The sequence below is a fragment of the Strigops habroptila genome, unplaced genomic scaffold (assembly GCF_004027225.2).
Source record: "Strigops habroptila isolate Jane unplaced genomic scaffold, bStrHab1.2.pri NW_022045589.1_ctg1, whole genome shotgun sequence".
Classification (NCBI taxonomy): domain Eukaryota; kingdom Metazoa; phylum Chordata; class Aves; order Psittaciformes; family Psittacidae; genus Strigops; species Strigops habroptila.
Genome location: NW_022651071.1, coordinates 36668 through 63905, shown reverse-complemented (window position 1 = coordinate 63905; position 27238 = coordinate 36668). Strand labels below are relative to the sequence as shown.

At 62.2% G+C, this 27238-nt stretch overlaps 2 protein-coding genes across 4 annotated transcripts in view; both read right to left on the bottom strand.

Moving 5' to 3' along the window:
* LOC115602949 (eukaryotic translation initiation factor 3 subunit C-like) overlaps nt 1-17352 on the bottom strand; it is a 42607-nt gene extending 25255 nt beyond the window's left edge. For 2 of the 3 annotated variants that reach the window (XM_030474417.1, XM_030474418.1), the window contains exons 1-8: nt 13993-14088; nt 11807-11932; nt 10476-10527; nt 9184-9272; nt 7186-7313; nt 4420-4570; nt 2219-2322; nt 807-948 (exon numbers count right to left, since the gene is read on the bottom strand). In XM_030474417.1, coding sequence (XP_030330277.1) covers nt 807-948; nt 2219-2322; nt 4420-4570; nt 7186-7313; nt 9184-9272; nt 10476-10527; nt 11807-11932; nt 13993-14070 — 870 coding nt within the window. In that variant the 5' untranslated portion in view covers nt 14071-14088. Of the gene's footprint in view, nt 1-806; nt 949-2218; nt 2323-4419; nt 4571-7185; nt 7314-9183; nt 9273-10475; nt 10528-11806; nt 11933-13992; nt 14089-14400; nt 14591-16249; nt 16316-17247 lie in introns of those variants that run through there. The other variant, XM_030474419.1, reaches the window with a different exon arrangement.
* A 3187-nt stretch (nt 17353-20539) lies between these two features.
* The window catches only part of CLN3 (CLN3 lysosomal/endosomal transmembrane protein, battenin), a 7443-nt gene continuing 744 nt past the window's right edge, over nt 20540-27238 (bottom strand). The window contains exons 2-7 of the mRNA XM_030474395.1: nt 27093-27216; nt 26240-26308; nt 25622-25677; nt 24649-24742; nt 23302-23442; nt 20540-20812 (exon numbers count right to left, since the gene is read on the bottom strand). Coding sequence (XP_030330255.1) covers nt 20696-20812; nt 23302-23442; nt 24649-24742; nt 25622-25677; nt 26240-26308; nt 27093-27216 — 601 coding nt within the window. The 3' untranslated portion in view covers nt 20540-20695. The remainder of the gene's footprint in view (nt 20813-23301; nt 23443-24648; nt 24743-25621; nt 25678-26239; nt 26309-27092; nt 27217-27238) is intronic.

Here is a 27238-nt window from a genome sequence, read left to right as displayed (position 1 = left end):
ATAGAGACCCATAGCGCCCCATAGATATCCCATAGAGACCCATAGCGCCCCATAGATATCCCATAGAGACCCATAGCGCCCCATAGATATCCCACAGCGACCCATAGCGCCCCATAGCGACACACAGCGACCCATAGAGACCCATAGATATCCCACAGCGACCCATAGCGACCCATAGCGCCCCATAGATATCCCACAGTGACCCATAGCGACACATAGATATCCCATAGAGACACAGAGACCCCATAGCGACCCATAGAGACCCATAGATATCCCATAGAGACCCATAGTGACCCATAGAGACACACAGCGCCCCATAGATATCCCACAGCGCCCCATAGATATCCCACAGCGACCCATAGCGCCCCATAGATATCCCACAGCGACCCATAGATATCCCACAGCGACCCATAGCGACACACAGCGCCCCATAGATATCCCACAGAGACACATAGTGCCCCATAGAGACCCCATAGATACCCCATAGCGACACATAAAGACCCCATAGCACCCCATAGAGACACATAGATATCCCATAGAGACACATAGAGACCCCATAGCGACCCATAGCGACCCATAGAGATCCCATAGCGACCCATAGAAACCCCATACAGACCCCATAGCGACCCATAGTGCCCCATACCCACCCCCAGCACCCCATATCTGCCCCATACCCACCCCATATCTGCCCCCCAGCGCCCCATAGCGCCCCATACCCACCCCATATCCCCCCATACCCACCCCATACCCACCCCCAGCACCCCCCATCTGCCCCATAGCGCCCCATAGCGCCCCATAGCGCCCACCTTCATGTATGTGGCCAGGTTGGGGTTGTAGTCGTACAGGGACGCGATGATGCTGAACTTGATCTTGATCTCGAGGGCGGCCCCGAGCCCGTTCTCATTGGCCACGGCCACCAGCAGCTGCAGCAGCTCGATCTGCGCCGCGCTGGGGGGCAGCCCCACAGCGACCCATAGCGCCCCATAGCGCCCCACAGCGACCCATAGCGCCCCATAGCGCCCCATAGAGAGCCATGGAAACCCCATAGAGACCCATGGAAACCCCATAGAGAGCCCATAGGGACACAGCAGCAGCTGCAGCAGCTCGATCTGCGCCGCGCTGGGGGGCAGCCCCACAGCGACCCATAGCGCCCCATAGCGCCCCACAGCGCCCCATAGCGCCCCATAGAGAGCCCATAGCGCCCCATAGCGCCCCATAGAGAGCCCATAGCGCCCCGTAGAGAGCCATAGAGAGCCATGGAAACCCCATAGAGAGCCCATAGGGACACACCAGCAGCTGCAGCAGCTCGATCTGCGCCGCGCTGGGGGGCAGCCCCACAGCGACCCATAGCGCCCCACAGCGCCCCATAGAGAGCCATGGAAACCCCATAGAGAGCCCATAGGGACACACCAGCAGCTGCAGCAGCTCGATCTGCGCCGCGCTGGGGGGCAGCCCCACAGCGACCCATAGCGCCCCATAGCGCCCCATAGCGCCCCATAGAGAGCCATGGAAACCCCATAGAGACCCATGGAAACCCCATAGGGACCCCATAGAGACCCCATAGGGACACACCAGCAGCTGCAGCAGCTCGATCTGCGCCGCGCTGGGGGGCAGCCCCACAGCGACCCACAGCGCCCCACAGCGCCCCATAGCGCCCCATAGAGACCCATAGAGAGCCATGGAAACCCCATAGAGACCCCATAGAGACCCCATAGGGACACAGCAGCAGCTGCAGCAGCTCGATCTGCGCCGCGCTGGGGGGCAGCCCCACAGCGACCCATAGCGCCCCATAGCGCCCCACAGCGCCCCATAGCACCCCATAGAGACCCCATAGAGAGCCATGGAAACCCCATAGCGCCCCATAGAGAGCCATAGAGAGCCCATAGAGAGCCCATAGGGACACACCAGCAGCTGCAGCAGCTCGATCTGCGCCGCGCTGGGGGGCAGCCCCACAGCGACCCATAGCGCCCCATAGCGCCCCATAGAGAGCCCATAGCGACCCATAGAGACCCCATAGAGAGCCATAGAAACCCCATAGAAACCCCATAGGGACCCCATAGCACCCCACAGCGCCCCACAGACCCCCATTGACCCTCACTGCTGCCCCCCATATCCCCCCCCACAAACCCCCCATATCCCCCCATAAACCCCCCATAGACACCCCCCAGACCCCCATAGCGCCCCATAGCGCCCCATAGCGCCCATCTATGGGGCTCACCGGTCCGTGCCCTTCTTGCCCCGCGCCTGCAGGATCTCATTGAGCTTCTTGAGCACGACGGCGTGAGTGATCTCCGTGCCCTTGGCGAACATCTTGGGCTTCTCCTGCGCCCCACAAGTTAGGGGGCAGCCCCACACGTCAGCCCCCAGGCCCGCAAGGCACCCCCCAGACCCATAAGTGATACAGCCAGACCCATAAGTGACCCCCGAGGCCCATAAGTGATGGAGCCAGACCCATAAGTGACCCCCCCAGACCTGTAAGTCACACCCCCAGACCCATAAGTGGTGGGGCCAGACCCATAAGTAACCCCCTCAGAGCCATAAGTGACCCCCCAGACCCATAAGTGATGCCCTGAGACCCATAAGTGACCCCCCAGACCCATAAGTGATAGGGCCAGACCCATAAGTAACCCTCTCAGAGACATAAGTGATAGCGCCAGACCCACAAGTGACCCCCCAGACCCATAAGTGGTGCTGCCAGACCCATAAGTGACCCCACGAGACCCCTAAGTGATAGGGCCAGACCCATAAGTGACACCCCAGACCCATAAGTGACGCCCCAGGCCCACAAGGCACCCTCCGAGACCCATAAGTGGCAGGGCCAGACCCATAAGCGACCTCCTCAGAGCCATAAGTGACCCCCCAGGCCCATAAGTGACCCCCCAGACCCATAAGTGATGCCCTGAGACCCATAAGTGACCCCCCGAGATCCATAAGTGATGGGGCCAGACCCATAAGTGACCCCCCAGACCCATAAGTGATGGGACCAGACCCATAAGTGACCCCCGAGGCCCATAAGTGATACGGCCAGACCCATAAGTGATAGGGCCAGACCCATAAGTGACCCCCCAGACCCATAAGTGATGGGACCAGACCCATAAGTGACCCCCGAGGCCCATAAGTGATACGGCCAGACCCATAAGTGATAGGGCCAGACCCATAAGTGACCCCCCAGACCCATAAGTGATGGGACCAGACCCATAAGTGACCCCCGAGGCCCATAAGTGATACGGCCAGACCCATAAGTGATGGGGCCAGACCCATAAGTGACCCCCCAGACCCATAAGTGATACGGCCAGACCCATAAGTGACCCCCCCCAGACCCATAAATGCTCCCTCTAGCCCCATAAGTGACAGCCCCTGCCCCATGACACCCCCAGACCCACAAGTGACCCCCCCCAGACCCGTAAGTGATCCTCTAGACCCATAAGTAATGGGGCCAGACCCACAAGTGATGGGGCCAGACCCATAAGCGACCCCCCAGACCCATAAAAGTGATAGGGCCAGACCCATAAGTGACCCCCCCCAGACCCATAAATGCTCCCTCCAGCCCCATAAATGACCCCCCCAGACCCATATGTGACACCCCCAGACCCATAAGTAATGGGGCCAGACCCACAAGTGATCCTCCAGACCCATGAGTGATGGGGCCATCCCCATAAGTGACCCCCCCAAGACCCATAAACAATGGGGCCAGACCCATAACTGCCCCCCCAGCCCCATAAGTGCTCCCATAAGTGCCCCCCCAGCCCCATAAGTGCTCCCATAAGTGCCCCCCCAGCCCCATAAGTGCCCCCCCTCCAGCCCCATAAGGGCCCCCCCAGCCCCATAAGTGCTCCCATAAGTGCCCCCCCCAGCCCATAAGTGCTCCCATAAGTGCCCCCCCTCCAGCCCCATAAGTGCCCCCCCAGTCCCATAAGTGCCCCCCCAGCCCCATAAGTGCTCCCATAAGTGACCCCCCCAGCCCCATAAGTGACCCCCCCCAGCCCCATAAGTGCTCCCATAAGTGCCCCCCCAGCCCCATAAGTGCTCCCATAAGTGCCCCCCCAGCCCCATAAGTGCTCCCATAAGTGCCCCTCCAGCCCCATAAGTGCCCCCCCTCCAGCCCCATAAGTGCCCCCCCAGCCCCATAAGTGACCCCCCCAGCCCCATAAGTGCTCCCATAAGTGACCCCTCCAGCCCCATAAGTGCTCCCATAAGTGCCCCCCCAGCCCCATAAGTGCTCCCATAAGTGACCCCCCCTCCAGCCCCATAAGTGCTCCCATAAGTGAGCCCCCCAGCCCCATAAGTGAGCCCCCCAGCCCCATAAGTGCTCCCATAAGTGACCCCCTCCAGCCCCATAAGTACCCCCCCAGCCCCATAAGTGACCCCCCCCCAGCCCCATAAGTGCCCCCCCCGCCCAGGCCCCACCCCCCGGCTCACCTTGACCAATGGGGCGCCGCCTTTGACCTTCTCCCACTCCCCGCCCTCGTTGTCGTCGTCGTCGTCCTCGCGCCGGCTCCGTGGGGCCCGTTTGCGCTTCGGCTTCTCCCCACGGCGCCGCTCGGCCCCGCCCCCACGGCGCTCCTCGTCCCTGGGGGGCAGCCCCACAGCGCGACCCATAGAGCGACCCATAGCGGGACCCATAGCACTGCCCCATAGCGGGACCCATAGAGTGACCCACAGCGCGACCCATAGAGCGACCCATAGAGAGACCCACAGCACTGCCCCATAGCTGGACCCATAGAGTGACCCACAGCGGGACCCATAGCGGGACCCATAGCACTGCCCCATAGCGGGACCCATAGAGCAAACCACAGCACTGCCCCATAGCGGGACCCATAGAGCAAACCACAGCACTGCCCCACAGCGGGACCCATAGAGCAAACCACAGCACTGCCCCATAGCGGGACCCATAGCGGGACCCATAGAGCGACCCATAGAGCGACCCACAGCACGACCCATAGAGGGACCCATAGAACTGCCCTATAGCACTGCCCCATAGCGGGACCCACAGCGTGACCCATAGCACTGCCCCATAGCGGGACCCATAGAGCGACCCACAGCACTGCCCCATAGTGGGACCCATAGCGGGACCCATAGCGGGACCCATAGAGCAACCCACAGCGTGACCCATAGAGGGACCCATAGAACTGCCCTATAGCACTGCCCCATAGCGGGACCCACAGCGTGACCCATAGCACTGCCCCATAGCGGGACCCATAGAGCGACCCACAGCACTGCCACACAGTGGGACCCATAGAGCGACCCACAGCACTGCCCCATAGCACTGCCCCACAGCGGGACCCATAGAGTGACTCCTAGTGGGACCCAGAGCATGACCCATAGAGTGACCCACAGCGGGACCCATAGAGCAACCCATAGCACTGCCCCATAGCAGGACCCGTACAGTGACCCATAGCACTGCCCCATAGTGGGACCCACAGCAGGACCCATAGAGCGACCCATAGCGCTGCCCCATAGCAGGACCCGTACAGTGACCCATAGCACTGCCCCATAGTGGGACCCACAGCAGGACCCAGAGAGTGACCCATAGTGGGACCCATAGAGCGACCCATAGCGCTGCCCCACAGCAGGACCCATAGAGTGACCCATAACACTGCCCCACAGTGGGACCCATAGCACTGCCCCATAGCGGGACCCATAGAGTGACCCACAGCGAGACCCACAGAGCGACCCATAGCGGGACCCATAGAGTGACCCACAGCGGGACCCATAGAGCGACCCATAGAGGGACCCATAGCACTGCCCCACAGCGGGACCAACAGCGGGACCCATAGGGTGACCCATAGCGCTGCCACACAGTAGTACCTATAGAGTGACCCACAGCACTGCCCCACAGCGGGACCCATAGAGCAACCCACAGCACTGCCCCATAGCAGGATCCATAGAGCAACCCATAGCGGGACTCATAGAGTGACCCATAGCACTGCCCCACAGTGGGACCCACAGTGTGACCCACAGAGTGACCCACAGCAGGACCCACAGCACTGCCCCATAGCGGGACCCGTAGCGTGACCCATACGACTACCCCATAGTGTAACACACAGCGTGACACATAGCGTGACTCACAGCGGGACCCATAGCACTGCCCCATAGCGGGACGCACAGCATGATCCATAGCGCAACCCATAGCACTGCCCTATAGCACTGCCCCATAGAGGGACCCAGAATGGGACCCATAGGACTGCCCCACAGTGTGACCCATAGCACTGCCCCATAGCGTGACCCACAACGGGACCCATAGAGGGACCCACGGCGTGACCCATAGTGCGACCCATACAGTGACCCGCAACACCACCTCATAGCGTGACCCACAGTGAGATCCACAGCGGTACCCATAGAGTTACAGATCTATGGGGCAGCCCCCCACGTGTGGGTCAGACCCATGGGGCAACCCCGACATGTGAGGCAGATCTCTGGAGCAGGCCCCCAAGTGTGGGTCAGATCCACGGGGCAGCCCCCCACGTGTAGGTCAGATCCATGGGGCAGCCCCCCAGATGTGAGGCAGATCTGTGGGGCAGATCTATGGGGCAGCCCCCCACGTGTGGCTCAGATCTATGGGGCAGCCCCCCAAGTGTGGGGCAGATCTATGGGGCAGCCCCCCACATGTGGGGCAGATCTATGGGGCAGCCCCCCAGAAGTGAGGCAGATCTGTGGGTCAGACCTATGGGGCAGCCCCCCACGTGTGGCTCAGATCTATGGGGCAGCCCCCCAAGTGTGGGGCAGATCTGTGGGTCAGACCTATGGGGCAGCCCCCCACGTGTGGCTCAGACCTATGGGGCAGCCCCCCACGTGTGGGGCAGATCTATGGGGCAGCCCCCCACGTGTGGGGCAGATCTATGGGGCAGCCCCCCACGTGTGGCTCAGACCTATGGGGCAGCCCCCCACGTGTGGGGCAGATCTATAGGGCACGCCCCCAAGTGTGGGACAGATCTATGGGGCAGCCCCCCACGTGTGACTCAGATCCATGGGGCAGCCCCCCACGCGTAGGTCAGATCCATGGGGCAGCCCCCCAGCTGTGAGGCAGATCTGTGGGTCAGATCCATGGGGCAGCCCCCCACGTGTGGGTCAGATCTATGAGGCAGCCCCCCAGATATGAGGCAGATCTGTGGGTCAGATCTATGGGGCAGCCCCCCACATGTGGGGCAGATCTATGGGGCAGCCCCCCACGTGTGGGGCACTCACTTCTTGAGGAAGCGCGACGCGAGGGACGTGTATTTCCCGTCGTCCTCGTCCGACTCCGAGTCCGTGTCCGTGTCCGAGGAGCCCCAACCCTCGGCCTCGCCCTCCTCCGACTCCTCCTCCTCCTCCCCCTGCAATGGGGCAGCGCTTAGGGGGCAGCCCCACGGCGGGACCCACAGCGCTGCCCCATAGCAGGACCCACAGCACTGCCCCATAGCCCAGCCCCATAGCCCAGCCCCAGAGCGGGACCCACAGCGCTGCCCCATAGCAGGACCCATAGCACTGCCCCATAGCCCAGCCCCAGAGCGGGACCCACAGCGCTGCCCCATAACCCAGCCCCATAGCCCAGCCCCAGAGCAGGACTCACAGCGTTGCCCCATAGCCCAGCCCCACAGCACTGCCCCATAGCAGGACCCACAGCGCTGCCCCATAACCCAGCCCCATAGCCCAGCCCCAGAGCGGGACCCACAGCGATGCCCCATAGCCCAGCCCCAGAGCGGGACCCACAGCGCTGCTCCATAGCCCAGCCCCACAGCACTGCCCCAGAGCGGGACCCACAGCGCTGCCCCATAGCCCAGCCCCATAGCCCAGCCCCAAAGCGGGACCCACAGTGCTGCCCCATAGCCCAGCCCCATAGCCCAGCCCCAAAGCGGGACCCACAGCGCTGCCCCATAGCCCAGCCCCAGAGCGGGACCCACATCGCTGCCCCATAGCAGGACCCATAGCGCTGCCCCATAGCCCAGCCCCAGAGCGGGACCCACAGCGCTGCCCCATAACCCAGCCCCATAGCCCAGCCCCAGAGCAGGACTCACAGCATTGCCCCATAGCCCAGCCCCACAGCACTGCCCCATAGCAGGACCCACAGCGCTGCCCCATAACCCAGCCCCATAGCCCAGCCCCAGAGCGGGACCCACAGCGCTGCTCCATAGCCCAGCCCCACAGCACTGCCCCAGAGCGGGACCCACAGCGCTGCCCCATAGCCCAGCCCCATAGCCCAGCCCCAAAGCGGGACCCACAGCGATGCCCCATAGCCCAGCCCTGGAGTAGGACCCACAGCGCTGCCCCATAGCCCAGCCCCAGAGCAGGACTCACAGCATTGCCCCATAGCCCAGCCCCACAGCACTGCCCCATAGCAGGACCCATAGCACTGCCCCATAGCGGGACTCACAGCGCTGCTCCATAGCCCTGCCCTATAGGCCACCCTACAGCCCACCCCATAGCTCAGCCACACAGCACTGCCCTATAGACAGCCTCATAGCCCAGCCCCATAGTAGGACCCATAGCCCACCCCATAGCCCAGCCCCACAGCGCTGCCCCATACCCCGCTCCCATAGCCCAGCCCCATAGCCCATCCCATAGCCCACCCCACAGCCCACCCCCATAGCACTACCCCATAGCCAGCCCCATAGCACGACCCATAGACCACCCCATAAAGCTACTACATACCTCTGCCCCATAGCCCCCCCCCCATAGCCTGCCCCGTAGCCCAGCCCATAACCCTGCCCCATAGCGCTACCCCATAGCCCTACCCCACAGCCCACCCCATAGCCCAGCCTCACATTGATACCCCACAACACCGCCCCATAGTGTGCCCCACAGCCCTGCCCCATAGCCCAGCCCCGTAGCCCTGCCCCATAGCAGGAGCCATAATCCACCCCACAGCCCTGCCCCATAGCCTGCCCCATAGCAGGACCCATAATCCACCCCACAGCCCTGCCCCATAGCGCTGCCCCATAGCAGGACCCATAACCCACCCCACAGCCCTGCCCCATAGCCTGCCCCATAGCAGGACCCATAACCCACCCCACAGCCCTGCCCCATAGCGCTGCCCCATAGCAGGACCCGTAACCCACCCCACAGCCCTGCCCCATAGCCTGCCCCATAGCAGGACCCATAACCCACCCCACAGCCCTGCCCCATAGCGCTGCCCCATAGCAGGACCCGTAACCCACCCCACAGCCCTGCCCCATAGCCTGCCCCATAGCGCTGCCCCACACGTGCCTTGAGGAACCTGCTCCTGGTCTCATCCTTCTTCTTGAGGAAGGAGCCGGCGTCGTCCTCATCGGCCGAGGAGGAGGATGAGGAAGAGGCTGATGTGGGGCAGAGCCGGGGGTCAGCCCCATAGAGCGACCCATAGAGCCCCCGGCCCCATAGAGTGACCCACAGAGCCCCCAGCCCCATAGAGCGACCCAGAGATCGAGCCATAGAGCGACCCACAAAGTGCCCAGCTCCATAGATACGACCCCTAGATTGACCCACAACCTGCCCTGACCCATAGAGCGACCCATAGATTGACCCACAACCTCATTCAGACCCATACATTGACCCATACATTGACCCACAACCTCCCCCAGATCCATACTTTGACCCACACATGGCCCCGACCCATAGATGTGACCCCAAAGCGCACCCGGACCCATAGATGTGACCCCAAAGCGCACCCGGACCCATAGATGTGACCCCAAAGCGCACCCGGACCCATAGATGTGACCCCAAAGCGCACCCGGACCCATAGATGTGACTCATAAACCGATCCAAAGCCTGCCCCGACCCATAGGGCGACCCACAACCTCATTCAGACCCATACATTGACCCACAACCTGCCCCAACCCGTAGCGGGACCCATAGATTGGATTGACCCATAGATTGACCCACATCTCATGCCCCAACCCATAGATTGACCCATACATTGAACCACAGCACCTACCCTGACCCATAGACTGACCCATAGATTGACCCCCACCTCCTGTCCTGACCCATAGACTGACCCATAGATCGATCCCCACCTCCTACCCTGACCCACAGATTGACCCATAGATCGACCCATAGATCGGCCCCCATCTCCTGCCCCGACCCACAGAGTGACCCATAGATCGACCCCCACCTCCTGCCCCGACCCATAGACTGACCCATAGATCGATCCCCACCTCCTACCCTGACCCACAGATTGACCCACAGATCGACCCCCACCTCCTGCCCCGACCCATAGACTGACCCATAGATCGACCCCCACCTCCTACCCTGACCCACAGATTGACCCACAGATTGGCCCCCATCTCCTGCCCCGACCCATAGACTGACCCATAGATCGACCCCCACCTCCTACCCTGACCCACAGATTGACCCACAGATCGACCCCCACCTCCTGCCCCGACCCATAGACTGACCCATAGATCGACCCCCACCTCCTACCCTGACCCACAGATTGACCCACAGATTGGCCCCCATCTCCTGCCCCGACCCACAGAGTGACCCATAGATCGACCCCCACCTCCTGCCCCACACGTTCCCACCTTCCGAGTCCCGGCTCTTCTTCTCCTCGTCCTCATCCGACAGCTCCGGGTTCTGTAACACCCGGACCCATAGAGCGACCCATAGATTCCCCAGCTCTGCCCCATAGCGTGTGCCCCACAGCCTGACCCATAGCGCCCATGACCATAGTGCGTGCGACCCATAGTGACCCAACCATCACCCCCAAACCAAGCGCCTTGTTGCTCCCCACACCCCATAACCTGCCCCATAACCTGCCCCATAGCTCCCACCCCATAGAGCTTCATCATTCCCGCCCCATATCCAGCCCCACACCCTGCCCATTGCCTCCCGCCCCATAGCTCCCACCCCATAGCTCCCACCCCATAGCACCCTATGGCTCCTATCCCATAGGCCCCACCCGTACCTCCCTCCTATAGCTCCCACCCCACATCCAGCCCCACGCCCTGCCCCACAGCTCCTGCCCCACACCCCCCGCCCCACAGCTCCTGCCCCACACCCCCCGCCTCACAGCTTCCAGCGCACATCCAGCCCCACAGCTCCCTCCCCATAACTACCACCCCATAACATGCTATAGCTCCTACCCCACAGCTTTCACCCCATAGCTATCACCCCACAGCTGCCTGCCCCATAGCTCCCATCCCATACCTGCCACCCCGTACCTCCCTGCCCCATAGCTCCCAACTCCATAGATTCCAGCCCCATTGCCCCATAACTCCTAGCCCCATACCTCCAGCCCCACACCCGCCCCACGCCCTGCCCCACAGCGCCGCCCCACACCCACCCCCAGCCCCACGTCCAGCTCCATACCCGCCCCACATCCTCCCCACACCCTGCCCCACTCTGCCCTGCACCTGCCCCATAGCACCACCCCACACCCTGCCCCATGCCCTGCCCCACAGCGCCACCCCACACCCTGCCCCATGCCCTGCCCCATAGTGCCGCCCCATGCCTGCCCCACACCTGCCCCACACCCAGCCCCACATCCTCCCCACACCCACCCCACACCCTGCCCCATGCCCTGCCCCATAGCGCTGCCCCACACCCTGCCCCACTCCTGCCCCACACCCGCCCCACACCCAGCCCCATAGCGCTGCCCCACACCTGCCCCACACTCTGCCCCACACGCTGCCCCACACCCCGCCCCACACCAGCCCCATAGCGCTGCCCCACACCCCGCCCCACACTCTGCCCCATAGCGCTGCCCCACACCCTGCCCCACACCAGCCCCATAGCGCTGCCCCACACCCCGCCCCACACCAGCCCCATAGCGCTGCCCCACACCCCGCCCCACACCAGCCCCATAGCGCTGCCCCACACCCCGCCCCACACCAGCCCCATAGCGCTGCCCCACCTGCTTGTAGGCGCCGATGAGCGCCTCGTAGTCGCGGTTGTACTTGCGCAGCTTCTGGCGCAGGGAGCTCAGCGCCTTCGCGTTGTTCTTGTTCATCCGCTTCTTGCCCTCCTTGTCCTCCCACAGCTGCGACCCACAGACACCCACAGAGACCCATAGAGACCCACAGCGACCCATAGAGACCCATAGAGACCCATAGAGAGACCCACAGTGACCCACAGTGACCCACAGAGACCCACAGAGAGACCCACAGCGACCCACAGCGACCCCATAGAGACCCATAGAGACCCATAGAGAGACCCACAGTGACCCACAGCAACCCATAGAGACCCATAGAGACCCATAGAGAGACCCACAGTGACCCACAGCGACCCATAGAGACCCACAGCGACCCACAGTGACCCACAGTGACCCATAGCAACCCATGGAAAGACCCACAGCAACGCACAAGGACCCATAGCAACCCATAGAGTGACCCATAGGGACCCACAGTGACCCATAGAGACCCATAGAGACCCACAGAGACCCGCAGTGTGACCCACAGCGTGACCCACAGCGTGACCCACAGCGTGACCCACAGCGTGACCCACAGGGACCCATACTGACCCATAGAGAGACCCACAGTGACACAGAGACCCACAGTGACCCACTGCAACCCATGGAGCGACCCACAGCGACCCATAGAGAGACCCACAGCGACGGATGGAGAGACCCACACAGACCCACAGGGACCCATAAAGAGACCCACAGCAACCCACAGTGACCCATAGAGAGACCCGCAGTGACCCACAGTGACCCACAGGGACCCATAGAGAGACCCACAGCGACCCACAGTGTGACCCACAGCGACCCATAGTGACCCATGGAGAGACCCACAGCGACCCACAGTGTGACCCACAGCAACCCATAGTGACCCATGGAGCGACCCTCAGTGACCCACAGGGACCCATGGAGAGACCCATAGAGACCCATAGAGAGACCCACAGTGACCCATGGAGCGACCCCCAGTGACCCACAGCGACCCACAGCAACCCATAGAGAGACCCACGGCGACCCACAGGGACCCACAGGGACCCATAGTGCAACCCATAGAAACACATAGACAGACCCACAGCGACACATAGAGCCCCATAGCGACCCACACAGACCCACAGCAACCCATAGCGCGACCCACACGGACCCATAGAGACCCATAGAAACCCACACAGACACATAAGGACCCATAGAGGGACCCATAGCAACCCATAGAGTGACCCATAGGGACCCACAGTGACCCATAGCGTGACCCACACAGCCTCATAGGGACCCATGAAAGGACCCATAGACAGACCCATAGCAACCCATAACGGGACCCAGAGCGACCCATAGAGGGACCCATAGACGGACCCACACAGACCTAATAGGGACCCATAGCGCGACCCACAGCTACCCATGCAAGGACCCATAGGGACCCACAGCGACCCATGGCGCAACCCACAGTGACCCACAGAGGGACCCACAGGGACCCACAGCGTGACCCATAGCGCAACCCCTAGGGACCCATAGAGGGACCCATAGGACCCATAAATGGACCCATAGTGTGACCCACAGAGACCCATAGTGGAAGCCATAGGGACCCATAGCATGACCCACAGAGACCCATACAAAGACCCACAACACCCCATAACATGACCCATAGACAACCCATAACGGTCCGTATCCACCTATAGAGCTCCATACACACCCCATAGCCACCCCATACAGCCCCATAGATACCCCATAGATCCCTATAGACGCCCCACACACCGTCTCTAGGCACCCCATAGACCCCTCATACCCCCCCATAGACACCCATATCCACCCCATAGAGCCCCATAGACACCCCATAGAGCCCTATAAACACCCCATAGAGCCGCAAATCCACCCCATAGAGCCCTATAGACACCCCACAGACCCCCACATCCACCCCATAGAGCCCCATAGACCCCAATAGACCCCCATTACTCCCCATTAGCCCCGAGGGGGGCGTGTCCTCGGCTGGCCCCGCCCCCTGCGGCCCTTTACCGCCCCCTGCTGGCCGCACCGCTCCCCGCTGCCTCCACCCCCTACAGCCCCCCCTAGGGCTCAATAGCGCCCCATAGCGCCCCATAGACACCCCATAGCGCCCCATAGACACCCCATAGCGCCCCATAGCGCCCCCCAGGCACCTCGGCCAGGTAGTCCTCGAGGTCGGCGAGGATGCGGATGTAGAAGCGGGGGGGCCCGTCGCGCTCCAGCAGCCCCATAGAGCCCCAGAGACCCCAATAACCACCCATAGACCCCAATAACCACCCATAGATCCCCATAGACACCCCATAGACATCCCATAGACACCCCATAGATAACCATAGACCCCCACAGACACCCCATAGACACTCCATAGACCACAATAGACCCCCATTAGCACCGAGGGGGGCGTGTCCTCGGCTGGCCCCGCCCCCTGCGGCCCTTTACCGCCCCCTGCTGGCCGCACCGCTCCCCGCTGCCTCTACCCCCTAAAGCCCCCCCTAGGGCTCAATAGCGCCCCATAGCGCCCCATAGACACCCCATAGCGCCCCATAGCGCCCCCCAGGCACCTCGGCCAGGTAGTCCTCGAGGTCGGCGAGGATGCGGATGTAGAAGCGGGGGGGCCCGTCGCGCTCCAGCAGCCCCTTGGCCTTGGCGAAGGCGCGTCCCAGCAGCTCGAACTCCTCGAGGCAGCGCGTCACGTCCCGGATCTTCATCGCGTTCCGGATGGTGCGGATCAGCCCCGACAGCTCCTCGAACCTGCCCGCGGCGACACGCAGCCACCCGTAGGCACCCATAGCGGGCCATAGGGACCCGTAGGCACCCACAGGCACCCACAGGCACCCATAGTGGGCCATAGTGGCCAGAGAGAGCCATAGGCAGCCATAGGGACCAGAAACACTTATATGGATCCATACGGAACCATAGAGACCAAAAAGAGCCATAGAGTCCATAGGGAGCCATAGGCAGCAATAGAACCCATAGAGAGCCATAGGCAGCAATAGAGCCCATACACAGGCATAGGCAGCCATAGAGAGCCATAGGCAGCAATAGAACCCATAGAGAGCCAAAGGGAGCCATAGAGAGCCACTGAAAGCCATAAGCATCAATAGAGCCCATAGAGACCCATAGGGAGCCATAGGCAGCAATAGAACCCATAGACACCCATAGGCAGCCATAGAGCCCATAGAGCACATAGAGAGCCATAGGGAACCATAAGGAGCAATAGAGCCCATACAGAGTCATAGGGAGCCATAGGGAGCCATAGAGAGCCATAGGGAGCCATAGAAAGCCATAAGTATCAATAGAGCCCATAGAGACCCATAGGGAGCCATAGGGAGCAATAGAGCCCATAGAGAACCATAGGGAGCCATAGGGAACAATAGAGCCCATAGAGAGTCATACGGACCCATAGGGAGCCACAGGGAGCCATAGGGACCAGAGAGAGCCATAGAACCCATAGAGAGCCATAGGCAGCAATAGAGCCCATAGAGAGCCATAGGGAGCAATAGGGAGCAATAGAGAACCATAGGGAGCCATAGGGACCAGAGAGAGCCATAGGCGGCCATAGGAACCAGAGAGAGGCATAGGGAGCCATAGGGACCAGAGAGAGCCATAGGCGGCCATAGGAACCAGAGAGAGGCATAGGGAGCCATAGGGACCAGAGAGAGGCATAGGGAGCCATAGGGACCAGAGAGAGCCATAGGCAGCCATAGGGACCAGAGAGACTTATAGGGAGCCATACTGAGCCACAAGGAACAATAGACACCACAGAAAGCCATAGGGAGCCATAATGACCAGACACACTTATAGGGACCCACAGAGAGCCCTATGGACCCGAGAGACCTATAGAGACCCATAGAAACCCATAGAAACCCATAATAAACCATACAGATCTATAAGAAGCTATACAGGTACCATAGCCACCTATATGTACTATAGACACCCACACACACCAGCACATACTATACGCATCTATATGGCTCTATAGCTACCCATAGGGCACAATAGAGAACCAAAGACACCATAGACAGCCATAGCGATTAAACAGACCTATAGGGACCCATAAGGAGCATAAAGAACCACAGGGCACCATAGGGAGGCACAGAGACCCATAGGAACCCCTATAGAGAGCCATAGGGACCCACAGGAATCCCTATAGCCAACACCAGAGTTACATACAAACCATTCTAAGCCCTATAGAAACCCATAAGACTCTATAGTGACTGCTATAGACACATATAAGCATCTATATAGCCTACACTGACCTTTATAGAGATACCCAAGACCCATACAAAAGCCATGGACACCCAGAGGAACCATTAAGACACCCATAGGGATCCCATAGCACCCATAGGGACCCATTGAGACCCACAGCACCCATAGGGACCCATAGCACCCATAGGGACCCACCCTCACCTCTTGTCCTTGGCGCTCCGGACCACGCGCTTCGTGTCCTCCTCATCCTCGCTCAGCAACAGGGGCCTATGGGGAGCGAGGGGTTATGGGGCTGCCCCATAGCGTGACCCATAGTGCCCCATAGACCCCCATAGACCCTCGTACACACCCCATACAGCCCCATAGCACCCCATAAAGCCACACAGACACCCCACTGCCCCCCATAAGGCACCCCATAGACACCCCATGTCCCCCCATAGCCACCCCATAGACCCCCATAACCCCCCCCACACCCCATAGACCCCCCATAGACAGCTCATAGCACCCCATAGCCACCCCATAGACCCCCATAGCCCCCCATAGCCCCCATTAACCTCCCCATAGACCCCCCATAGGCCCCCATAACCCTCATTAACCACCCTATAGACCCCCCAGACACCCCATAGCCCCCCATAGCCCCCCTATAGCCTTCCACAGCCACCCCATAGACCCCCATAAACACCCCATAGATACCCACAGCCCCCCATAACCACCCCATAGCCCCCCATAGACCCCCATAGCCCCCAATAACCCGCCCATAGACCCCCATAGCCACCCCATAGCGCCCTATGGACGCCCCATAGACCCCCCATAGACCCCCCATAGCCTCCCATAGACCCCCATAACCACCCCATAGCCCCCCATAGCTCCCCATAGACACCCCATATCCCTCCACAGCCACCCCCCATAGCCGCCCAGACACCCTATAGATACTCATAGCCCCCCATAACCCCCATAGACACCCCATAGACCCCTCATACCCCCCCATAGCGCCCCATATCCACCCTATAGACCCCCATAGACACCCCATTACCCACAATTAGCCCCGAGGGGGGCGTGTCCTCGGCTGACCCCGCCCCCTGCGGCCCTTTACCGCCCCCTGCTGGCCGCACCGCTCCCCGCTGCCTCCACCCCCTAAAGCGCCCCCTAGGGCTCAATAGCGCCCCATAGCGCCCCATAGACACCCCATAGCGCCCCACTTGCTGTAGTTGCCCCCCGCCGGCTTTGGGGTCACTTCGTCTCCCGAGGCCGAGGACTCGGATTCGCTGTCGGAGCCGGTGGTGAAGAACCGGGACATGGCGGCGCTATGGGGCAGCCCCACACGTGTGACCCACAGCGCCCCATAGACACCCATAGAGCCCTGTTAGCCCCAGGGGTCTGCCCCACAGCCACCCCCCCCAGCCCCACAGAGCCCCCCCCAGACACCCCATAGCCCCCCCCATAACCCCCCATAGACACCCCATGGCCCCCACAGCCCCCCATAGACCCGCCCCTAACCCCTATAGGTCCCTATAGCCACCCCATAATGCCCCATAACCCCCAATAGACCTACATAGAGACCCAATACGTGCCCCATAGCCCTCCACAGACCCCCTCGTACCACCCCATAGACCCCCATAACGCCCCATAGCCACCCCACAGACCCTCACAGCTCCCCATAGCCACCCCATAGACCCCCATAGGCCCCCATATCCTCCCATAGACACCCCATAGGCCCCCACAACGCCCCATAGCCCGCCCCTAGACCCCCATAACCCTCCAGAGAACCCCCATAGCCCCCCATAGATGCCCCATAACACCCCATAGACCCCCATAGCCACCCACAGCCGCCCCATAGCCGCCCCATAGACCACCAGAGACACCCCATAGTCGCCCCATAGCCCCCCCATAGCCGCCCCATAGTGCCCCACAGACCCCAATAACCACGCCATAGACCCCCATAGCGCCCCATAGATCCCCATAGCCCCCCCATAGCCACCCACAGCCCCCCATACCCACCCCGTAGACCACCATAGACACCCCATAGCGCCCCATACCCACCCCCAGACCCCCATAACCGCCCCATAGCCCCCCCATAGACCCCCATAGCTGCCCCACAGACCACCATAGACGCCCCATAGACGCCTATGGCCGCCCCATAGTCCCCCACAGACCCCCCATATCCCCCCATAGCCACCCAATAGCGCCCCATAGCCTTCCACAGCCCCCCATAGCCACCAGATAGACACCCCGTACCCCCCCATAGTCCCTCATAGACCCCCATAGCCCTCCACAGACCCCCATAGAGGCCCCATAGCCCCCCATAGTCCCTCTATAGACCCCCAGAGCCCCCCTATAGACCCCCATAGACACCCCATAGCGCCCCATAGTCACCCATAGCCCCCCCATAGACACCCATAGCCCCCCCATAGCCACCCATAGCCCCCCCATAGACCCCCATAGCCCCCTCATAGCCACCCATAGCCCCCCCATAGACCCCAATAGCCACCCCATAGACACCCATAGCCCACCCATAGCCCCCCCATAGACCCCCATAGCCGCCCCATAGCGCCCCATAGATCCCCCCCCGCTCTCACGCGGCAGCGCGGGGTCTGGGAGCACGATCGCGCGGCGCGTGCGGCCGGAAGTGATGCAACCGCGAGGCCCCGCCCCCTTTTCCCGCCTTTTCCCGTTCCGGCGCGCTCGGGGCCGGGGCGGAACGCGCGCGAAAAGGATGGCGGGAAACCGAGTCCTGGCGGGAAACGAGTCCCGCGCGCCCCCCCCCCCCCCCCCCGAGGCCACGCCCCCTTCCCTTATAAGGGCAGGAGCCGCTTGGGGGGGCAACGCGTTTATTGGCTCCGTGTGGGCGCTGTGGGGCTGAGCCCCCCCCCCATTGCTATGGGGCAGAGGTGTGGGGCTGAGCCCCCCCCCATTGCTATGGGGCAGAGGTGTGGGGCTGAGACCCCCCCCATTGCTATGGGGCTGAGATGTGGGGCTGAGACAAACCCCCCCATTGCCATGGGGCAGAGGTGTGGGGCTGAGCCCCCCCCCCCATTCCTATGGGGCAGAGATGTGGGGCTGAGACACCCCCATTGCTATGGGACCCAGAGCCCCCCATTGCCATGGGGCAGAGGTGTGGGGCTGAGACAAACCCCCCCATTGCCATAGAACCCAGAGCCCACCATTGCTATGGGGCAGAGGTGTGGGGCTGAGACCCCCCCATTGCTATGGGGCAGAGATGTGGGGCTGAGCCCCCACCCATTGCTATGGGGCAGAGCCGTGGGGCTGAGACCCCCCCATTGCTATGGGGCAGAAGTTGTGGGGCTGAGAACCGCCATTACCATGGGACCCAAAGCCCCCCATTGCTATAGGGCAGAAGTGCGGGGCTGACCCCCCCCATTGCTATGGGGCAGAGATGTGGGGCTGAGACACCCCCATTGCTATGGGACCCAGAGCCCCCCATTGCCATGGGGCAGAGATGTGGGGCTGAGACAAACCCCCCCATCGCCATAGGACCCAGAGCCCCCCATTGCTATGGGGCAGACGTGTGGGGCTGAGCCCCCCCATTACTATGGGGCAGAGGTTGTGGGGCTGAGAACTGCCATTACCATGGGACCCAGAGCCCCCCATTGCTATGGGGCAGAGATGTGGGGCCCAGAAACAACCCCCCATTGCCATAGGACCCAGAGCCCCCCATTGCTATAGGGCAGAAGTGTGGGGCTGACCCCCCCCATTGCTATGGGGCAGAGCTGTGGCTCCTGCAGCTCTATGGGGCAGAGCTGTCAGTCTTTGGTTCCCCATTGCTGTGGGGCAGAGCCACGGGCCCCATAGCCCCATGTGCCGTAGGTCCCACTATGGGTCCCTATGTGTCTCTATGTGTCTCTATGGGTCCCTATAGGTCTCTATGTGTCCCTATGGGTCGCTGTGGGTCCCGCTATGGGTCCCTCTGTGTCCCTATGTGTCCCTATGGGTCCCTATGGGTCGCTGTGGGTCCCGTTATGGGTCCCTATGCGTCTCTATGTATCTCTATGTGTCCCTATGTGTCACTGTGGGGCGCTGTGGGTCGCTATGGGTCGCTATGGGTCGCTGTGGGTCGCTGTGGGTCCCGCTATGGGTCCCTATGGGTCCCTATGTGTCTCTATGTGTCCCTATGGGTCGCTGTGGGGCGCTGTGGGGCGCTGTGGGTCCCGCTATGAGTCCCTATGTGTCTCTACGTGTCTCTATGGGTCGCTGTGGGTCCCGTTATGGGTCCCTATGTGTCTCTATGTGTCCCTATGTGTCTTTATGTGTCTCTATGGGTCGCTGTGGGGCGCTGTGGGGCGCTGTGGGGCGCTGTGGGTCGCACTATGGGTCCCTATGTGTCTCTATGGGTCCCTATGCGTCTCTATGTGTCTCTATGGGTCGCTGTGGGTCCCGTTATGGGTCCCTGTGTGTCCCGCTATGGGTCGCTGTGGGTCGCTGTGGGGCGCTGTGGGTCCCGCTATGGGGCGCTGTGGGTCGCTGTGGGTCCCGCTATGGGTCCCTATGTGTCTCTATGTGTCTCTATGGGTCGCTGTGGGTCCCGCTATGGGTCCCTATGTGTCCCTATGTGTCTCTATGGGGCGCTGTGGGGCGCTGTGGGTCGCTGTGGGTCCCGCTGTGGGGCGCTGTGGGGCGCTGTGGGGCGCGCTATGGGGCGCAGAGCGCCTCGTGCAGCCCCACGGCCGCGGCCCCGGCCAGAGCCACGCCCAGAGACTGCCCCAGGGACGTGAGCGCCACCGCCAGCGCCCGGCCGCCAGGGGGCGCCTGCGCGACACCCCGTCAGGGACCCACCGAGACCCACAGGGAGCCATAGAGACACATAGAGACACCATAGAGACCCATAGGGACACATAGAGAGACATAGAGAGACATAGAGAGACATAGAGACCCCATAGAGACCCATAGACCCACATAAACACCCATAGGGACACAAAGAGACCCCATAGAGACCCATAGAGATACATAGAGACCCCATAGAGCCCACATAGAGCCCCATAGAACCACCATAGAGCCCACTAGAGACCCCACAGAGACCCATAGGAACACATAGAGTCCCCATAGAGATACATAGAGACCCATAGAAACCCCATAGAGACCCCATAGAGCCCCATAGAGCCCCATAAGGACACATAGAGACACATAGAGACACCATAGAGCCCCATAGGGACACATAGAGACCCCATAGAGACCCATAGACCCACATAAACACCCATAGGGACACAAAGAGACCCCATAGAGACCCATAGAGATACATAGAGACCCCATAGAGCCCACATAGAGCCCCATAGAACCACCATAGAGCCCACTAGAGACCCCACAGAGACCCATAGGAACACATAGAGTCCCCATAGAGATACATAGAGACCCATAGAAACCCCATAGAGACCCCATAGAGCCCCATAGAGCCCCATAAGGACACATAGAGACACATAGAGACACCATAGAGCCCCATAGGGACACATAGAGACCCCATAGAGACCCATAGACCCACATAAACACCCATAGGGACACAAAGAGACCCCATAGAGACCCATAGAGATACATAGAGACCCCATAGAGCCCCATAGACCCACCATAGAGACCCCATAGAGACCCATAGAGACCCCATAGAGACTCAGAGGGCCCCCATAGAGCCCCCATAGAGACCCTAGAGCCCCATAGAGCCCCACAGGGACACATAGAGCCCCCATAGAGCCCCCACAGAGACCCCATAGAGCCCCATAGAGCCCCATAGAGATCCATAGAGACCCATAAAGACCCCATAGAGCCCCCATAGAGCCCCATAGAAACACACAGACACGCACAGAGCCCCACACAGACGCCATAGAGCCCCCACAGACACCCCCCAGACTCCCCTATGAGCCCTCCCCACACTTATGGGGCTACCCTGCCCCACATCTCCCCACATCCGCCCCACAACCTGCCCCACATGTGCCCCAGCACACCCCCCTCACCCCACAGCCCCCTGGCCCCGCCCCTTGCCCGTGGCCCCACCCCTCACCCCAAGCTCTGCTCCCATTGGCCCTACTCCCCATTGGCCCCGCCCCTCGACCCAACCTCTGCTCCCATTGGTCCCACCCTTTCCCCGTGGCCCCGCCCCTTGCTCCACTCCCATTGGCCTTTCTCCCCATTGCCCCCGCCCCTTCCTCTTGGCCCCTCCCCTCGCCCCAAGCCCCGCCCCTCGCCCCAAGCTCCGCCCCATTGGCCCCGCCCTCCCTCGTGGCCCCGCCCGTTCCACTTGGCCCCACCCCTCACCCCAAGCCCCGCCCCCTGCTCCAAGCTCCACTCCCATTGGCCCTGCTCCCCATTGGCCCCTCCCCTCACAAGCCCCGCCCCTCGCTCCAAGCCACTCCCCTCGCCCCAACCTCCGCTCCCATTGGCCTTTCTCCCCATTGCCCCCGCCCCTTCCCCTTGGCCCCTCCCCTCGCCCCAAGCCCCGCCCCTCGCTCCAAGCTCTGCTCCCATTGGCCCTTCTTTCCATTGGCCCCTCCCCTTCCCCTTGGCCCCGCCCCTCACCCCAAGCTCTGCTCCCATTGGCCTTTCTCCCCATTGCCCCCACCCCTTCCCCTTAGCTCCTCGCCTCGCCCCAAGCCCCGCCCCTCGCTCCAAGCTCCGCTCCCATTGGCCCTGCTCCCCATTGGCCCCGCCCCTTCCCCTGGGCCCCGCCCCTTGCCCCAAGCGCCACTCCCATTGGCCCTGCTCCCCCTTGGCCCCTCCCCTTCCCCTTGGCCCCGCCCCTCGCCCCAAGCTCTGCTCCCATTGGCCCTTCTTCCCATTGGCCCCGCCCTCCCTCGTGGCCCCTCCGCTCGCCCGAAGCCCCGCCCTTTGCCCCAAGCTCCGCCCGCATTGGCCCTGCTCCCCCTTGGCCCCTCCCCTTCCCCTTGGCCCCTCCCCTCGCTCCAAGCCCCTCCCCTCGCTCCCAGCCCCGCCTTCCATTGCCCCCTCCTGTCCCCTTGGCCCCGCCCCTCGCTCCAAGCCCCGCCCCCGTTTGGCCCCGCCCCTTCTCTGTGGCCCCGCCCCTCGCCCCAAGCTCCGCCTCCATTAGCCCTGTACTCCCTTGGCCCCGCCCCTTCCACAAGCCCCGCCCCCATTGTCCCTCCCCTTGCCCTTGACCCCGCCCCATTGGCCACTCCCCTTCCCCGTGGCCCCTCCCCTCCCTCCAAGCCCCACCCCTCACCCCGAGCCCCGCCTCTCATTGACCCCGCCCCTTCCCCTTGGCCCCGCCCCCCCCCGCCGCGGCCCCATCCAATCACCTGCCGGCCCACGCAGAGGAAGGCGCTCCCATAGGCCGCGCCCCCCACAAGCCCCTCCCACAGCACGAGCGCGAAGGCCACGCCCACCGCGGGCAGGAAGGGCACCAGCACGGCGGCCAATAGGAGCGCGGCGTTCAGCACCTGGGGGCGGGGCCAGAGGCGGGGCGGGGTCAGGGGGTGGGGGGGCACTTGTGGGGCAGGGGAAGGTACTTATGGGGCTGGAGAGGGGAGTTATGGAGCTCTCTGGGGCAGTTGTGGGGCTGGAGATGGGACTTATGGGGTCTATGGGGCACTTATGGGGCTGGAGAGGGGAGTTATGGGGCTCTATGGGGCACCTGTGGGGCTGGAAAAGGGAGTTATGGGGTCTATGGGGCACCTGTGGGGCTGGAAAAGGGAGTTATGGGGTCTATGGGGCACCTGTGGGGCTGGAACAGGGAGTTATGGGGCCTATGGGGCACTTGTGGGGTGGAACAGGGAGTTATGGGGTCTATGGGGCACTTGTGGGGCTGGAATAGGGAGTTATGGGCTCTATGGGGCACTTGTGGGGCTGGAACAGGGAGTTATGGGGTCTATGGGGCACTTGTGGGGCTGGAGCAAGGAGTTATGGGGTCTATGGGGCACTTGTGGGGCTGGAGCAAGGAGTTATGGGGCTCTATGGGGCACTTGTGGGGCTGGAACAGGGAGTTATGGGGTCTATGGGGCACTTGTGGGGCTGGAATAGGGAGTTATGGGGTCTATGGGGCACCTATGGGGCTGGACATGGGAGTTATGGGGCTCTATAGGGCACTTGTGGGGCTGGAGAGGGGAGTTATGGGGTCTATGGGGCACTTGTGGGGCTGGAACAGGGAGTTATGGGGCTCTACAAGTCACTTGTGGGGCTGGAACAGGGAGTTATGGGGCCTATGGGGGAGTTGTGGGGCAGGAGGGAGCAGTTACAGGGCAGGAGAAGGTACTTATGGGGCTGGAGAAGGTACTTGTGGGTCCAGAGTTGTCATTATTGGCGGAGGGAGTCAGCTGTGGGGCTGGGGGAGGCCAACAGTGGGTTATGGGGTGATCTATGGGTTGGGAGGTCACTTGGGGGTCACTTGTGGGGCTGCGGCCGTGGTTGTGGGGTGATCTATGGGGCTGGGGGTCACTTGGGGGTCACTTGTGGGGCTGCGGCCGTGGTTGTGGGGTGATCTATGGGGCTGGGGGTCACTTGGGGGTCACTTGTGGGGCTGGGGCGGTGGTTGTGGGGTGATCTATGGGGCTGAGGGTCACTTGGGGGTCACTTGTGGTGCTGGGGCACTGGTTGTGGGGCGATCTATGGGGCTGGGGGTCACTTGGGGGTCACTTGTGGGGCAGGACCTGCAGCACCATCAGGACCCAGATTCGCCGCAGCCGGAGGTAGCGAAACCCCGAGCGGGAAACGAACACCCCGGCCTGGTACAGGAGCTGCGCCCTGGGGGGAGATGTGGGGCAGAGCTGTGGGGCTGCCCCATAGCCAGACCCATAGCGAGACCCATAGAGACCCATAGCGAGACCCATAGACCGCACATACACACACACACCCCCCAGCCTGGTATAGGAGCGGGGGGAGATGTGGGGCAGAGCTGTGGGGCTGCCCCATAGCCAGACCCATAGAGACCCATAGCGAGACCCATAGAGCGTGCACACACACACCCCCCCCCCCCCCCCCCCAGCCTGGTATAGGAGCTGTGCCCTCTGGGGAGATGTGGGGCAGAGCTGTGGGGCTGCCCCATAGCCAGACCCATAGCGACCCATAGAGACCCATAACAAGACCCATAGAACGTGCACACACACACACCCCCCCCCAGCCTGGTATAGGAGCGGGGGAAGATGTGGGGCAGAGATGTGGGGCTGCCCCATAGCCAGACCCACAGAGACCCATAGACACTCATAGAGCACACACACCCCCCAGCCTGATACAGGAGGTGGGACCTGGGGGGAGATGTGGGGCAGAGCTGTGGGGCTGCCCCATAGCGAGACCCATAGAGACCCATAGAGAGGCCCCATAGCGAGACCCATAGTAAAACCCATACGGACACCCCATACAGACATCCCATAGCAAGACCCATAGACAGACCCATAACAGGACCCATAGAGAGTCCCCATAGCAAGACCCATAGACAGACCCATAGATCCTCCCCATGTGGGGCTGCCCCATAGCAGGACCCATAGAGCACACACACACACCCCCCGCCATGGGGCTGCCCCATAGATCTCACAGCCCGGCACTCACAGGGGCAGCCCCATAGCATGACCCCCGCACCCCTGCTATGGGGCTGCCCCATAGATCCCCCCCCGCTGTGGGTCTCACCAGCGGTACTGCTCGTTGTGGGTCAGGGAGGACTTGGGGAAGTACAGGAGGTCCAGCTGTGGGGTGAGGAACGTGTGGGGCTGGACCCATGGTGTGACCCATAGCACCTGCCCCATAGCACCCATCCCAGCCCCATAGAACCCATTCCAGCCCCATAGAACCCACCCCATAGGGGTCATCCCAGGCCCATGGCGCCAGTCCCATAGCACCCACCCCAGCTCCATAATCCCTGCCCCATGGCTTCTGCCCCATAGCACCTACCCCATAGGGCTCATCCCAGCCCCATGGTGCCAGCCCCATAGCACCCAATCCAGCCCCATAGCACCCAATCTAGCCCCATAGCACCCATGGCGCCAGCCCCATATCACCCACCCCAGCCCTATGGTTTCTGCCCCATAGCTTCTGCCCCATAGCACCTACCCCATAGCACCCACCCCAGCCCCATAGAAGCCAGCCCTGCCTCATAGCACCCACCTCAGCCCCATAGAACCCAATCCAGCCCCATGGAACCCATTCCAGCCCCATAGCACCCACCCCATAGCATCCCCTCCAGCCCCATAGCCCCAGCCCCATAGCACCTCCTGCCCCATAGCTGCCCCATAGCGCCCCCCCACTCACCACCCCCTGGTTAATGAAGTACTCGGCGAAGTAGACGACAGCCAATGGGACGGCGGCTGGGAGCGCGCCCTGGGGGCGGGGCCAATCAGAGCCAAGCCCCGCCCTTGGCCCCGCCCCTGCCCCATAGCGCCCACCCCAGCCCCATAGAGCCCATTCCAGCCCCATAGAGCCCATTCCAGCCCCATAGCACCCATTCCAGCCCCATAGAGCCCATTCCAGCCCCATAGCACCCACCCCAGCCCCATAGAACCCATTCCAGCCCCATAACACCCATTCCAGCCCATAGCACCCATTCCAGCCCCATAGAGCCCATTCCAGCCCCATAGAGCCCATTCCAGCCCCATAAAACCCACGTCAGCCCCATAGAACCCATTCCAGTCCCATAGGACCCATTCCAGCCCCATAGAACCCATTTCAACCCCATAGGACCCATGGTGCCGGCCCCATAGAAGCTCCTCCAGCCCCATAGAACCCATTTCAACCCCACAGAACCAGCCCCATAGAACCCATTTCAGCCCCATAAAACCTGCCCCAGCCCCATAGAACCCATTCCAGCCCCATGAAACCCATTCCAGCCCCATAGGGCCCATGGGGCCAGCCCCATAGAACCAATCCCAGCCCCATAGAACCTCCTCCAGCCCCATAGAACCCATTTCAACTCCACAGAACCAGCCCCATAGCACCCACCCCAGCCCCATAGAACCCATTCCAGCCCAATAAAACCCACCCCAGCCCCATAGAACCCCCTCCAGCCCCATAGAACCCATTTCAACCCCACAGAACTAGCCCCATAGCACCCACCCCAGCCCCATAGAACCCACCCCAGCCCCATAGCTGAGGCCCCGCCCCTCACCTTGGCCACGCCCCACCGCTCCCCCCACGTCAGCCCCACAGCGGGGGGAGGGGGCGGCTCCGTGGGGCGGGAGGGGGGGGGGCAGCAGCAGGAAGAAGTAGCTGTGGGGAGATGTGGGGCAGGGCTATGGGGCAGGGGGAGGCTGT